This window comes from Lissotriton vulgaris, chromosome 9, assembly GCF_964263255.1.
Source record: "Lissotriton vulgaris chromosome 9, aLisVul1.2, whole genome shotgun sequence".
Lineage (NCBI taxonomy): Eukaryota > Metazoa > Chordata > Amphibia > Caudata > Salamandridae > Lissotriton > Lissotriton vulgaris.
Window position 1 is genome coordinate 325,968,053 of NC_141697.1, and position 13,097 is coordinate 325,981,149.

General features: G+C 43.9%; 1 protein-coding gene across 1 annotated transcript in view; it reads right to left on the reverse strand.

Moving 5' to 3' along the window:
* The window catches only part of EML5 (EMAP like 5), a 1,453,541-nt gene that overhangs the window by 807,220 nt on the left and 633,224 nt on the right, over positions 1–13,097 (reverse strand). The window contains exon 10 of the mRNA XM_086936634.1: positions 11,369–11,581. Within this exon, the coding sequence (XP_086792760.1) occupies positions 11,369–11,581 (213 nt within the window). The remainder of the gene's footprint in view (positions 1–11,368; positions 11,582–13,097) is intronic.

Genomic DNA, 13,097 nt, shown 5'->3' on the forward strand with positions numbered 1-13,097 from the left:
TCCCCCGTCCGACAGCCTGTCGTTCCTCCACCTCCACCACTTCCCTCACCTAAGGTTAAGATACCAAATCCGTTTGCGCCTGATCCTACTAAGAGACAAGTTCAAATACAGATACAGACTCCACAGAGAGATAACGCTCAAGCCTCAGCTTCAGGAGGTGCGACCGGGGGTCACCAGACCCCGCCAGCAACACACAGATTACACCTTAGGGATATGCAGAAGCATTTTTTACTCCAATCACCCCGTCTCGACATACTCAAAGAACCGCTTCAAGTTTGCAGATACGATCCCGTCCCCGGTAAAGACGATAGGATGTTGATAGCATTGCTACGTTTAGGACAAGCTACAGATTACCTAGTGTTATTCTCAGGAATGAAAGAGCACCTAGATAGAATATATCATTTTGTCCGGACTGGGGAAAACCCTGAAAGTATTAAGGAGGCCATGGCACATCAGAAAGTTGACACTCAAGCATATATACTACGTTTTTTCATAAATTGCTTAATAAGAGAACAAGACAGGCCTGAGACAGAACAGGATGAAATGGATGCCCTAACCAAGTGGGGTCAAAATATATCCGAAGGAAAGCATGATAAACAGAATTGCATAGCCAGTATGTACAGGAAAATAAGAAAAGCAGTAATAGAAGTACACGAAAAAGAGAAAGAAGAAGCTTCCTCTGAGGAGGAGGAAGGATCTGAAGAACCAGAAAAGACTACAGACACAATAGCGTATGTAGGTAAGGGAACTTACCTTAGAAAAGGCATTCATCCAGAAAGCAAGAGAGTTTTTCTCTCTGGCATATCAAAACCGAATTCTCCTGAACATCAGTTCCAAGACACTGATAAAATGCTTCGAGAACGAATGGGGTACCATGTACTCAATTCTATGGATGAACAAGAACTAGCCCGGTCAGCAGTATTGTGGGCTGACAATCCTAATATATACAATGATGACACAGTAGCACAGACATTTCTGAACCTTTCCCCAGACGAGCAGAAATTAGCAGGTGTATACATGATTCAGCACCTCCTCACGTTACACAGAAAACAACATTCTGATCCAGGTCCCTTACACGATACATTAGAAGCACTACTCATGGATAGATGGAGAGGCCTAAGTACCAAGTTAATTCAAATAATTCTAGAACAACAGCACAGATATAACACTTTCTTAAGCTCACAATACGTTCCCGCTCCGCCCCCAGAAAGGAAAATGTATCATATGGAGCGTCTTCATGGCATTGAAAGTCAGAACCCATTACGAGAAGTACACCCAGTCATGGGTGCCGACCATACCCTGAAACGTGTATATGTACACACACCTCTGACCAAGTTAGAACTATTGGAAATGAAGAAACTAGTACCCTGTCACGATAAAGACCCTGCAGGTTTTCACAGAGAACTTAAAGACATGTTACTGATGGGAGATTACACATATGCAGATCTCATGAAAATGTTAAAAGTATTGTTGCCCACCGGCATCTACGAGAAACTGAAGGAAAGAGAGTGGGAGGTGGGAGAGAAAAAGATTATATGGGCAGAAATAGAAGACGAGGAGAAACTTCGTACTCCAGGGCTAGGCCTTGGGGAGAAAACTAAAGCATTACCAGGTTTAATAGTGCAGGTTCTGCCAAGATTACTGACAACTAGAAAGGAAGACTGGGATGCAATCTCAGCCTGTAAACAGAAACACGATGAAGATACTAGTGACTTCTATTCAAGATTCGAGAAATGTTTTATTATTAATAGTGGCCTTAAACCAAGTAGCGAGTCGTACCCGCATCTTTTTGTATCAAAATTAGTCGAGAATTCCCTGCCACTAGTTAAGAACCGCGTATACAAAGTGGAGAGTACATGGCAGGCAAATACGCCATCCCAGATGTTGCAAATGTTACAATACCATCAGAACAGAATCAGAGAAGAACAGGATCATGAACAGAAACGCATGAAAGACACGAAAATGAAAATGTTAGTGGCCCAGTCGGTTCCAGCCGACGGCCAGAGAAAGGGTACGACCCAGACCCAGAATTCAGCAGCTCCCGTTAAAGGGACATGCAACTATTGCAAGCAGCCAGGTCACTACGTACATGAATGCCCAGTCCTGAAACATAATATAGCAACAGGTAAAACTAAAGAAAGACCGCGTCCGCCTAGACAAGACCATGTCCAGCAACAGACTTCACAGAATACACAGCCGATGCATGCATCACCACATTCAGTACAGACCGTAGCAGTACCACAGTCACAGCCACAGCCTATTGCCGCGACTCAGCAAGTGTCACAGCAGATGTACCAGTATGCCCAATCTGATTACCCCGATTATCCACGTTACACATGAAACAGCCTAGAGAGGGAGTTTGGTTTGCCTCTTATTGAGATTCCTGTAGATCAAGAGGGTCCTTATGTACACAGTCAAGTATTGGGAAAAGACAGTAAGTTTTTAATTGACACAGGGGCAAGCCGCACAACAATCAGTCATAATGAAGTCCCAGGGGCACCCCTCTCAGGCTCACAGAATGTTTCCCTTGGTTTTTCAGGACAGCCTATTGTAAATGAAGTATCGAAACCTGTCCCCTTAGCAGTAGGTCCATTATCACGTGTTACAGACTTGTTACTCACGAAATCATGCCCAGAAAACTTGTTAGGTATCAAAACACTAAAGGCTCTAGGAGCCGTAATATGCTGCTCTCCGGAAGGAGTTAGACTCTTCCTGCGAGACTTCAAGGGTCACTATGTATTATGAGAGTTTGATGTCAGATTGAAAAATGTACCAGAACACCTGTGGGCACAAGGCCCAACTGATGTAGGCTGCATGCATATTACACCATATCGTGTTACACTCAAGCCAGGTGTCGTTTTACCTCGAATCAGACAATACAAGTTACCACCCGATGCTGTAGTGGCTTTACTGGAAATCATTGAAGAGCTCATTACCCAAGGAGTGGTCGTAGAGACCGACTCCAATATCTGTAATTCCCCTATCATTCCGATTCTTAAACGTACTGACCCCAATGCACCGCCAGTATATCGGCTGGTGATTGATTTACGAGAGCTGAATAAATGCATTGTTCCACAGTACCCTGTGGTTCCCGATATCTCATCCTTATTGACTGCCATTGATTCAGAAGCAACGTTCTTTACTGTAATTGACCTCAAGAACGCCTTCTTCAGTGTGCCCATTGATCCAGAGAGCCAATATCTCTTCGGATTTAGTTTAAATGGACGAAGTTTCAAATTTTCACGCGCACCTCAAGGATTCACAGAAAGCCCCAGCATCTATAGCCAAGCACTGAAAAGACAACTTGATTGTATTCAAATGCCAGTTAACACTGATTTACTGCAATACGTGGATGATCTGCTGATCACCGCACGAAGTGAGCCCGAATGTGAGCAAGCATCACTGACGGTTCTACATTTTCTGGCCGACAAGGGACACAAGGTGTCTCCTTCGAAGCTACAATTCTGTGTTCAGCAAGTTGTGTACTTGGGTCACTTGCTGTCCAAAGTGGGGAGACAGCTCACTCCAGATCGCATTCAGTTAATTGTAAATATGCCACAACCCCAGACACAAAAGGAAGTGCGGGCCTTTATAGGCCTCACCTCGTACTGCAGACAATGGATTCCCCAGTATGCATTTCTAGCTAAACCACTGATTCAGTTAACAACACAGGAGGCAGCGACTTCGACTGCCCTCCCTTGGACTCAGGAACATACACAGGCTTTTGAAGAATTAAAGAAAGCTTTATGCCAAGCACCAGTTCTAGCGACACCATGTTACAGCAAACCGTTTACACTTTTTGTTACAGAACGTGATGGTACAGCATTGTCTGTCCTCACTCAAGACCAAGCAGGTTCACATAAGCCTTGCGCTTATTTTTCAAGTACATTGGATTCAGTAGCCCAGGCACTCCCTGCGTGCTTAAAGTCAGTTGCAGCGACAGCCTTAGCAATCAGACAGAGCGATTCAATTGTATTAGGACATCCATTAACAGTTCAAGTTCCACATTCTGTAGAGGTTCTTTTAAACAGAACCCAGACTCAACACTTGACTATAGCACGACTGACAGGTTATGAATTGACACTATTCCAGCCACACATAGAAATCAGACGCTGTAGCATCCTAAACCCCGCAACATTGTTACCTTCGAGTATGACAGATCCAGCCCCACATGATTGTATAGAGATCATTAATGCAGTAACAAAGCCCAGACGAGACTTAACAGATGTCCCACTGACAAATCCAGACCTGACACTTTACGTGGATGGTTCATGCATGAGAACAAGTACAGGAGAATTAGTGGCCGCATATGCAGTGACCACTGAAACTGAAGTCAAAGAAACACATCGTATTGACACACTGTCTGCTCAAGCGGCGGAGCTCATCGCTCTGACCCAAGCCTGTATACTAGCCAAGAACAGAAATGTTAACATATACACAGATTCCCGCTATGCGTTCGGAGTCGTACATGACTTCGGAATGTTATGGCAAGAACGAGGTTTTTTGACCTCTCATGGTGCCAAGATCCAACACGGTCCCCTCATTCAAGCACTGTTAGAAGCAATACATCTGCCCTCGGGCATATCCGTCATGAAGTGTAAAGCACATACTAAAGTTAAGGATTCTGTTTCCCAGGGTAATGACCTGGCAGACCAGACAGCAAAACATACAGCATTGACTCACACCCAGACTACTGATGTGACAAAGACAATAGTACCGACACAGTGTATGTCAGTCAGGGATCCCACACTAGATGTAATCGATATTCAGACACATGCCACTTCAGATGAAATAAAGAAATGGACTGAACTAGGAGGGGTTCAGACAGATCAAGGATGGATGACGAAGGGAAAATCTACATGGTTTCTCCCTGACTCAATGGTTCAAATCATGATAAATACAGCACATAGTCCGGCACATCTAGGAGAGAAAGCTATGTTAGACAGTTTACAGAATCTCTGGTATAACAAACACTTACGAGCAGCAGCAAAACAGAAAGTGCGTACTTGCATGATCTGTTGTCAGTTCAATCCAGGAAAAAGCGTCCCTGTAGAGCAAGGTGGATTTCATCCTCCCGATCACCCTTTTGAAGTCCTCCAGATGGATTATATCCAGATGGACCATTGTCGAGGATTCAAATATGTCCTCGTAGTTGTTTGTGCACTTTCCCGTTGGACCGAAGCATATCCAGTCCCAGATTACACTGCCCCGACCACTGCCAGGCAGCTGGTTCGAGAATTCTTCCCACGGTACGGCTTGCCTCGTGTCGTGTACTCAGATAACGGACAGCCGTTCTCATCCGAACTCATGAAACAGGTTTCCCTTCTGCTAGGATACCAGTGGAGATTCCATTGTGTCCGACATCCCGAAGCAGCTGGCCTTGTAGAAAGGCACAACCAGACACTGAAAACACGCCTTGCAAAGATCTGTAAAGAGAAAGGGGTCGACTGGATAGTCGCCCTGCCAGTTGCATTGTTCTATATGAGGATGGTTCCTCATTCGAGATCAGGGCTAGCCCCGTATGAAGTGGTCTTTGGCAGACCACCGAATATGTGGGGGACGCCCATGCCTAAGAAAATTACAGATGTTGATTGTAATATGCTGACAGATTATCTTGCCTCCTTGATGTCTGCACTCCAATCATGTCGTTCACAGGTTGCTGCAGCCTTCCCTGACAACACTGATGTAAAGCCACACGATGTCCGTCCTGGGGATACAGTCCTAATTAGGAACTTCGACAGAAAAAGCCCGCTGGAGCCCCGCTGGAAAGAGCCGAAGACCGTCCTTCTTACAACGAGGACCGCGATCAAGGTGGAAGGCAGAAAGGGGTGGATCCACACGAGTCATATTAAAAAATGCAATGAACTGATGCCAGAAACAGACTCGTCCACCCCCTCCAAGGACTGCCTCGAATCTAGTGACTGTAAAATTCCTAAGCGAGAACAAACTCCCCAAGAGGAGTACCGAAAGAAACTCCGATCTAGCAAGTCAGACAGTTTAATTGTTTAAGTCCTCCCCTAGGTGAATCGGTTAAATAGTTTCTGACATGTATCCCCTAGATCGAGATAGAGAGAGAGAGAGACAACTCAAGAAACGTACATATTGTAAATCACTCCGCAGTCACTGTATAGTGACATTGTTGATTATGTTTTTCCTAAGTCTTCTGATTATTGTTGCGAGTATATTGCTTCCCATATACTACCCGATCTTCAGCGTGAACAATCTGTTTACAATGTCTCTGCTGAACATTCTTTTAGTGAATTACCGCCTCACGAACTGTCCTACAGACTTGCGCTGCGCAACAACACATTCATTAGTATGTTACATCACTCCCATCAGACTAACAATGCTACAAACTGCTGGATATGTGGCCGACTCCCTCCCTATCAGAAATACAAGGGAGTTCTGCCTCTTTTTCCGTACCCGTTCACTCACAGTGGCTCCTGTGGTGCATGGTTTAGATTAATTAATTCCTTAGATTCTGATATTGCTGTTTTCGAGGGGAATTGGATTTGGGGAAACCTGAACCCAGTTCTGCTCAACGTCTGCTACCCTGACACGAAGGGACTTCCCATTAGGACAGGAACTGATCTAGAAAATGAAGTATATGGATTAGGTAATTATACAATTAACCTCATGATTCTTACTGTTGAATCCGAAGCTGCACCAGTTCTCCCTGCTATGTCAGTATTACCAGTCACAGGTGACTTATGTGTCAGAAAGAAGGGTTCAGTACACTTAGGTCATAGTAAATGTACTACCGTGGTCGAATTCAGTGATCATGGCAAGTCTTCCTTTAAAGCTACTCGTCATTCCTATTTTGTTTGTGGCCATACCGCATACATACGCTTACCTCCAGATTGGGATGGTACCTGTTACATTGCCTTCCTTCTGCCACCTGTTTTCCTAGCCCCTCCTGATTATCACAGAAATACAAACCTAGTAAAGAGTAGACTCAGAAGAAATCTCCCGATTGTCGACTATACTGAAACGGCATGGGAGCAATACACAGATTTCAATAAGGGATTCTTTTTCTTCACAGGCCCCGTCCAAAACAGTAAATTAATACGAAGATTAACCAGAACACTCGAAGCAGTAGTAAATGAAACTGCCTCCGCTCTAGGTAACTTAACAGAGGAGCAGTCTGCTATGCGGATTGTTGTCCTTCAAAATCGTCTTGTTATTGACGTCATCTTGGCAGATAGAGGTGGAGCTTGTAAGGTCATTGGGTCAAGTTGCTGTGTTTTCATTCCAGAAAACGCGCCAACTGTATACAAAGCTATTACACGTCTTCATAAGATTGCAAGTTTGATACATCAGAATCAAGACACCTGGACTTGGTCCGGTTGGTTCTGGACAACGTTGACTGCTTGGGGATGGAAGATCTTATCCTTCCTAGGCATTGCCCTCGTCATAGTATTCAGTTGCTGCCTGTGCCTACAGTGTGGGCCAGCGATTTGTGGACTGTGCGCCACATCGTGCATTGAACATTCCAGTTTTCTCTCAAACCGCCAAAGGAAGAAAGAAGAGCAAATGATGTTACAAGAACAGACTGATCGATTCATGAGGATCGATATATCATGAAGGGTCCGTAGGGAACAAGGAGGGAATGAGGAAGTATAAATTTTTGGTCAAGTTATGTTCCCTAACGTGTACCCCACCGTCTCCATGTACGAGTTTAAAGTGCATGTAACTTCCCTCCTGTGCCAGTTATCAAGACGCAAATACATTTGCGTTCAACGTTAACATGTCCTCTCTCAGACCCGCCATGAACGGGTTCAATATTCAGTTCCTAAGTATGCTACGCCAACGTCTTTTTGTGGTGTACTTTACACGTTTTTCAGCTCTGGCGATGTAGGCCCTGAATTCTGCCATCGAGCCTTTTTCTACCTTCTGACTCTGAAAGCCTCAGCCCAGGCTGTCTCTGTACCCGTGACCTCTGCCTTACACCCTGCGCGGCTCACCACGTTTAGCTCAGCCTGCTGCCTGCCAAGACTGTATTCAACCTTCGAATTATCTGTTCCGCTCCTCGAAAATGCATTCCTGCCTACTAGTTTAAGTAAACATCCCCCCAGCTGCAGAGCAAAGGGCTCGGCCTCACTGTCTCCGTGCAAGTAATTCATAGCCTCTGTTACCATGGAAGGCCCATGCCCCCACGCTCCTCATACAGACACTTAGACGCTTATACACGCACTCACAGTCAGTATAGAATAGCTTCTGCCCCAGAGACCTTTTCCGTCCAGATAATATAGTTCCTAAACATCAGATATCAGATATGATAGTGGTACAAGTTGATCTGACATGCCAGACTTCTGTCTCTTTCCGCTGGTGTAAATGTCAAGTCCCCTGCACCCTCCAGTCACACGTTATGCACACGTCATGCAGCTGCGCGCGCATCCAGGCCTCAGATTTCTGCTGACACTGCAAGATTCTGCTTTTGTTGCCACCCACATATGACACTTACATGTGACGTTTCTAGCACACACCTCTATGTTCACGCCTAGTTCACGCCTTCTAATTACGTATCACTACCACGTGTGTGTCTTATCTTGTCTCTCTCAGCTGTTACGCCTACTGTATTGGTTCCTATCATACGGTTTAAGTATATAAGCTATGTATTGTCAATAAAATATTGCTCTATCCCTTCCTGCACCCCTGTGGTGGCAGGAATATGATATCCGGTTCAAGAACCATTCCTTTTTAAGGAATAAAACCCCTAAGAACTCTAACACCACGGACTCTGTCTCTTTCTTTCCGATTGAGTTATTATTGATTAAGTACTTACCTGTATAGAAATTAGGACGGTAAATCAAATATTTACCACAACAGTGGTGTTTTGTGGTATATATACATTCTAAAGGGGAAATACACCTTGCAGGTCTTTTAAATTTCCCTGAGACCTCCCTTAGGGCCATATGTAGGTAAATGGCATTTACCGAATCATAAATACTGAATTTTACTGATTCGGTATTTACAATTCGGTAAATGCCATGTAGGTAATTATTCTGTAAATATTACCGAATCGGTAATATGTGGTAATTACCGAATCAGTATTTACCGATTCGGTAATTGCCGTTGATTCCTATGGGCCTGGAGGCCCATAGGAATCAATGGCAATTACCGAATCGGTAAATACCGATTCGGTAATTTTACCGATTTGTCAAGGGGGACAGGGTGTCACTTTGACACCCTGTTGCACCCCTGATTTTGGCTTGTGTGCAATGTGACACACATACATGCCCTTAGGGCATGTATGTGTGCCACATGGCACAGGTGTACATGCACAGATGTGCATGTACACAGAAATTCGTTATTTACCATGCCATTGTATTTCATGGTAAATAACGAATTTCTAAGGGCCTGTGGCACTGTTTCCAGTGCCACCTACATCCCAAATTTCCGATTCTGTACATTTACCGATTCGGTACTTTACCGATTCCGTAAAATTACCGATTCGGTAAATATACAGAATTGGTAATTTTCAGGCCCCCTACATCTGGAATTACGAATACCAGTTGGTAACGGCCGAAATCGGTATTTTGCTACCTACATATGGCCCTTAATGTTTTGTTTTTCTTGCAGACTTACAAGCCCCTTGCGCCACCTTTACGTCACTTTTCCACGTTAAAAATGACGCAGAAGTGGGGCAAGGGCCTTGTAAATAAGCCCCAATATACTTTTCAGAGGTTGCTTTGCAAGGCCTTTAGTATTCTTCCAGGCATTCATATGAGATTTGTCCAATAGAATCTCTGAAATATATAACCGATACCATTCAGAAGTTAGTTTCACAGAAAATTGACCTCTTATTAAACATGATTTTTAAATTCAACAACAGTAATCAATAGGCAAACATGAAAGTATGTGTAGTTTGGGTAAAATATACATCAAGCAGATCCACAGATATTCAACAGTTACTTTGCTAATTTTTGAAGTTTAGGAGGTTTATCCCACTTTAAGAGTTGTAGCAGACCCGATACATCCATGGTGTGATTGAGGACATCGCACTGGCATCCATGACATCCTTGGTGATATTACCTATCACTTTAACGTTGACGTCATCAATGACATCACTATGGATGCAGTATAATTTTTGGGGCTAGCTGTTTATTATTATTCAATGTTATTGTGCTAAGTACTGCTAATTATTGCGATAAATATAGTGAAATCCTGATCATTGCATTTGGGGTGTGAGTTACGGTCTGCATGGAGGGGGCACGAGGTGTGGTTTGTTAAACTGACCATAACTCGCCAATCTCAAGTTTTTTTAAAATGTTGTTTAGTAAACATTTACCATTTTTTTAAGGGACTTTCTGAATTTTGTAAGCATATTAATGCTTTATGATCTCGACGGGTAACAGATTAGAATCAGGGTGGGTCAAGTTGGCCTTTCATCCTTCTGAGGTCAATACAATGATTACGGTTGAGCTGGGTAACGATAAACATCTGTTATCTGTCAGTAATGCAAAAAGACTCCCTTGAAGGTGTAGGAGTGTTTTGGAAATGCCATATGTTTATGTTGAAAGTCATAGGCTATGCATTTGGGGTGCGAGTTATGGTTTGCACGGTGGGGGGCGCGTGGGATGGGTGGATCAGTTAGCTAACACAATGTCAGGAGGGGTTTGGTTGTGTCTGCTAAGTAGAACTTTATTTGAACTAATATTTAACGGAACGGAGTCTCATGAGTAGACAAAAACATAACTTGCCATTGAAGTTTTTTCAGTGAATATACACATGAATAGACAGCGAGAGAGAGCACTCTTTAGCTTTCGTCAGCTATTTTAAGGGGAATCGTGGTAAAAAAAAAAATCAACAGTTTTTTCACAATTGTTCACGATTTACTAGAGCACGTTTAGCCTGACTCTCCCGAGGAGAGTACGAATTGAACAGCATGCCCAAATAACTTGAACGTTTCATTAGTGCCCCCTCAAAACTACTGACATTTTAGCCAATTTATGTGTAAAATTGCGCTAAAGTGCCTCATTTAGCCTATTTTTTTTCTCCAAAAACGTCTGTAGGTGAGAACAACTCTGAACCGCCAGAGTTGACATCTTTCTCGCCTGTTAGGTTCGATTCGAGGCAGTTATTTTACACTCATCATTTCATTTTCAAAGTCCACCAACCACCACTAAATGAGTTAACAAACATCGTCTCCCAATCCGAAACAAATGACCTTCTATGAAAGTAGTCATTCACTGTTTAAAGAAAGGAGATATTAAACGGTTCCAATTGGACCCTAAACGAGGCCCAGTTGTTTTTTTCGTCTATAACAATAGCCCATTTATATCATTAATGCCCTTCAGAAGGTCACCGTCGTAAGAGCAACGTACTTTGCTTTAATGTTTTTTTTAAATTACAGCACAAAACATACCTTTTCTGACGCATGGATAGCGAAAAAGCTTCACAACACCGTAGTCATCGGCTGTAACTAACACTTGGCCGGCGAAATTTGCATCTGTGGAGTTAATATCATTGATTTCGGAGTATTTAGGCCAGATCCCATTCACCTCAAGGCCAGTAACACATGTCCAGGTGGCCCACTGAATGCCCTTCATTTCTTCTTTGTTTGCAACTTCCTTTCCACCTAAAATACAATTGGAAAATGTAACACAAGTATTTGTTTATGCAGATTATGTGCAACAGGAATCAAGATTTGTAGGACCATCTGATCACAGCAAACGTCTTGGAAATTACTGTAGTCGTAGAAGATGCCAATGCATCTCTATTCAACGCCATAAGGTCACTTGTTAGTTGGTACAGTTTGCCACAACTGTGCACAACTTCAGATGACAAACAAGCATTGGCAAAGCCAATAGGTCGCACCTATGTTAGACCTTTTGGCTTTGTCAATGTATTTTAGCCGTGCTGTACAGCAGCGTGGCTGCTCTTTAGCGTGGCAAAAAGTTAACGTAGTGGCACAGAGAAAAGTGGAGTGGAGTTGCTTAGAGTGGAATAGAGTTGGGGGAGTGGCATAGAGTTGAGTGACGTAGACTGGAGCGGTGTAAAGTAGAGTGGTGTAGAGTAGAGTGGCAGGGAATAGAGTGGCGTAAATTGGAGTGGCAAGGATTGGCAAAGCATAGAGTGAAAATGGAGTAGAGTGACGTAGAACAGAGTGGTGCGTAGTGGGGTGGAGTGATTGGTGTACAGTGGAGTAGAGTGGCATAGAGTAGAGTGCATAGAGTTGTGTGGAATAGTGTGGCATAGAGTACGTATAGCAAAGTGAAATAAAGTGGCATAGAGAAGAGTGGCACAGAAGAGTTGCACAGAGTAGAGTGGCACAGAGTAGAGTGGCACAGAGTAGAGTGGAGTAGGACACAGTAGAGCAGTACAGAGTAGAGTGGCGCAGAGTAGAGAGGCACGGTGTAGAGTGGTGCGAAGTAGAGTGGCGCGGAGTAGAGTAGTATAGAGTAGAGTGGTACGGTGTACAATGGCATAGAGTGAAGTGGCATAGAGTGGAGTGCATAGAGTGGCACTGCGTAGAGTGGCATAGAGTAGAGTGGCATAGAATAGAGTGGGGTAAAGTGTAGTGGAGTAGAGTGCTGTAGAGTGAAATTGTGTGGAATGGAGTAGTATAGAGTGGTGTAGCATAGGATTGACTGGCATAGAGTGGCATGGCATACAGTGGAGCGCCATAGAGTGGAGAAGAGTAAAGTGGCATAGAATAGTGCATGGAATGAAGTGGCATAGAGTACAATGGCATAGAGTTGGGTGGCCTAGCGTTGAGTGGTGTACAATGAAGTGGCATTAAGTGGACTGCTATAGACTGAGCAGTGAAGAATAGAGTGGCATAGAGTAGAGTGACATATAGCTTAGTGGCATATTGTGGGGTAGAGTGGTGTGGAGTGGCATAGAGTGGAGTGGCGTAGAGGAGAGTGCCATGCAGTGGTATAGAGTGAAGTGGTGTTGAGTAGAGTGGCGTAGAGCTTAGTGGCATTGAGTGGCGTAGAGTGACATGGAGTGGCATAGAGTAGTGTGACATAGAGTTTAGTACTGAAGCGTTGCATAGCGTGGCCTAGAGTGGCGTAAAGTGGAATTGAGTGCCGCTGAGTGGCATTTAGTAGAGTGCCATAGAGTGGCATTGTGGAGCAGTGTAGAGAAGA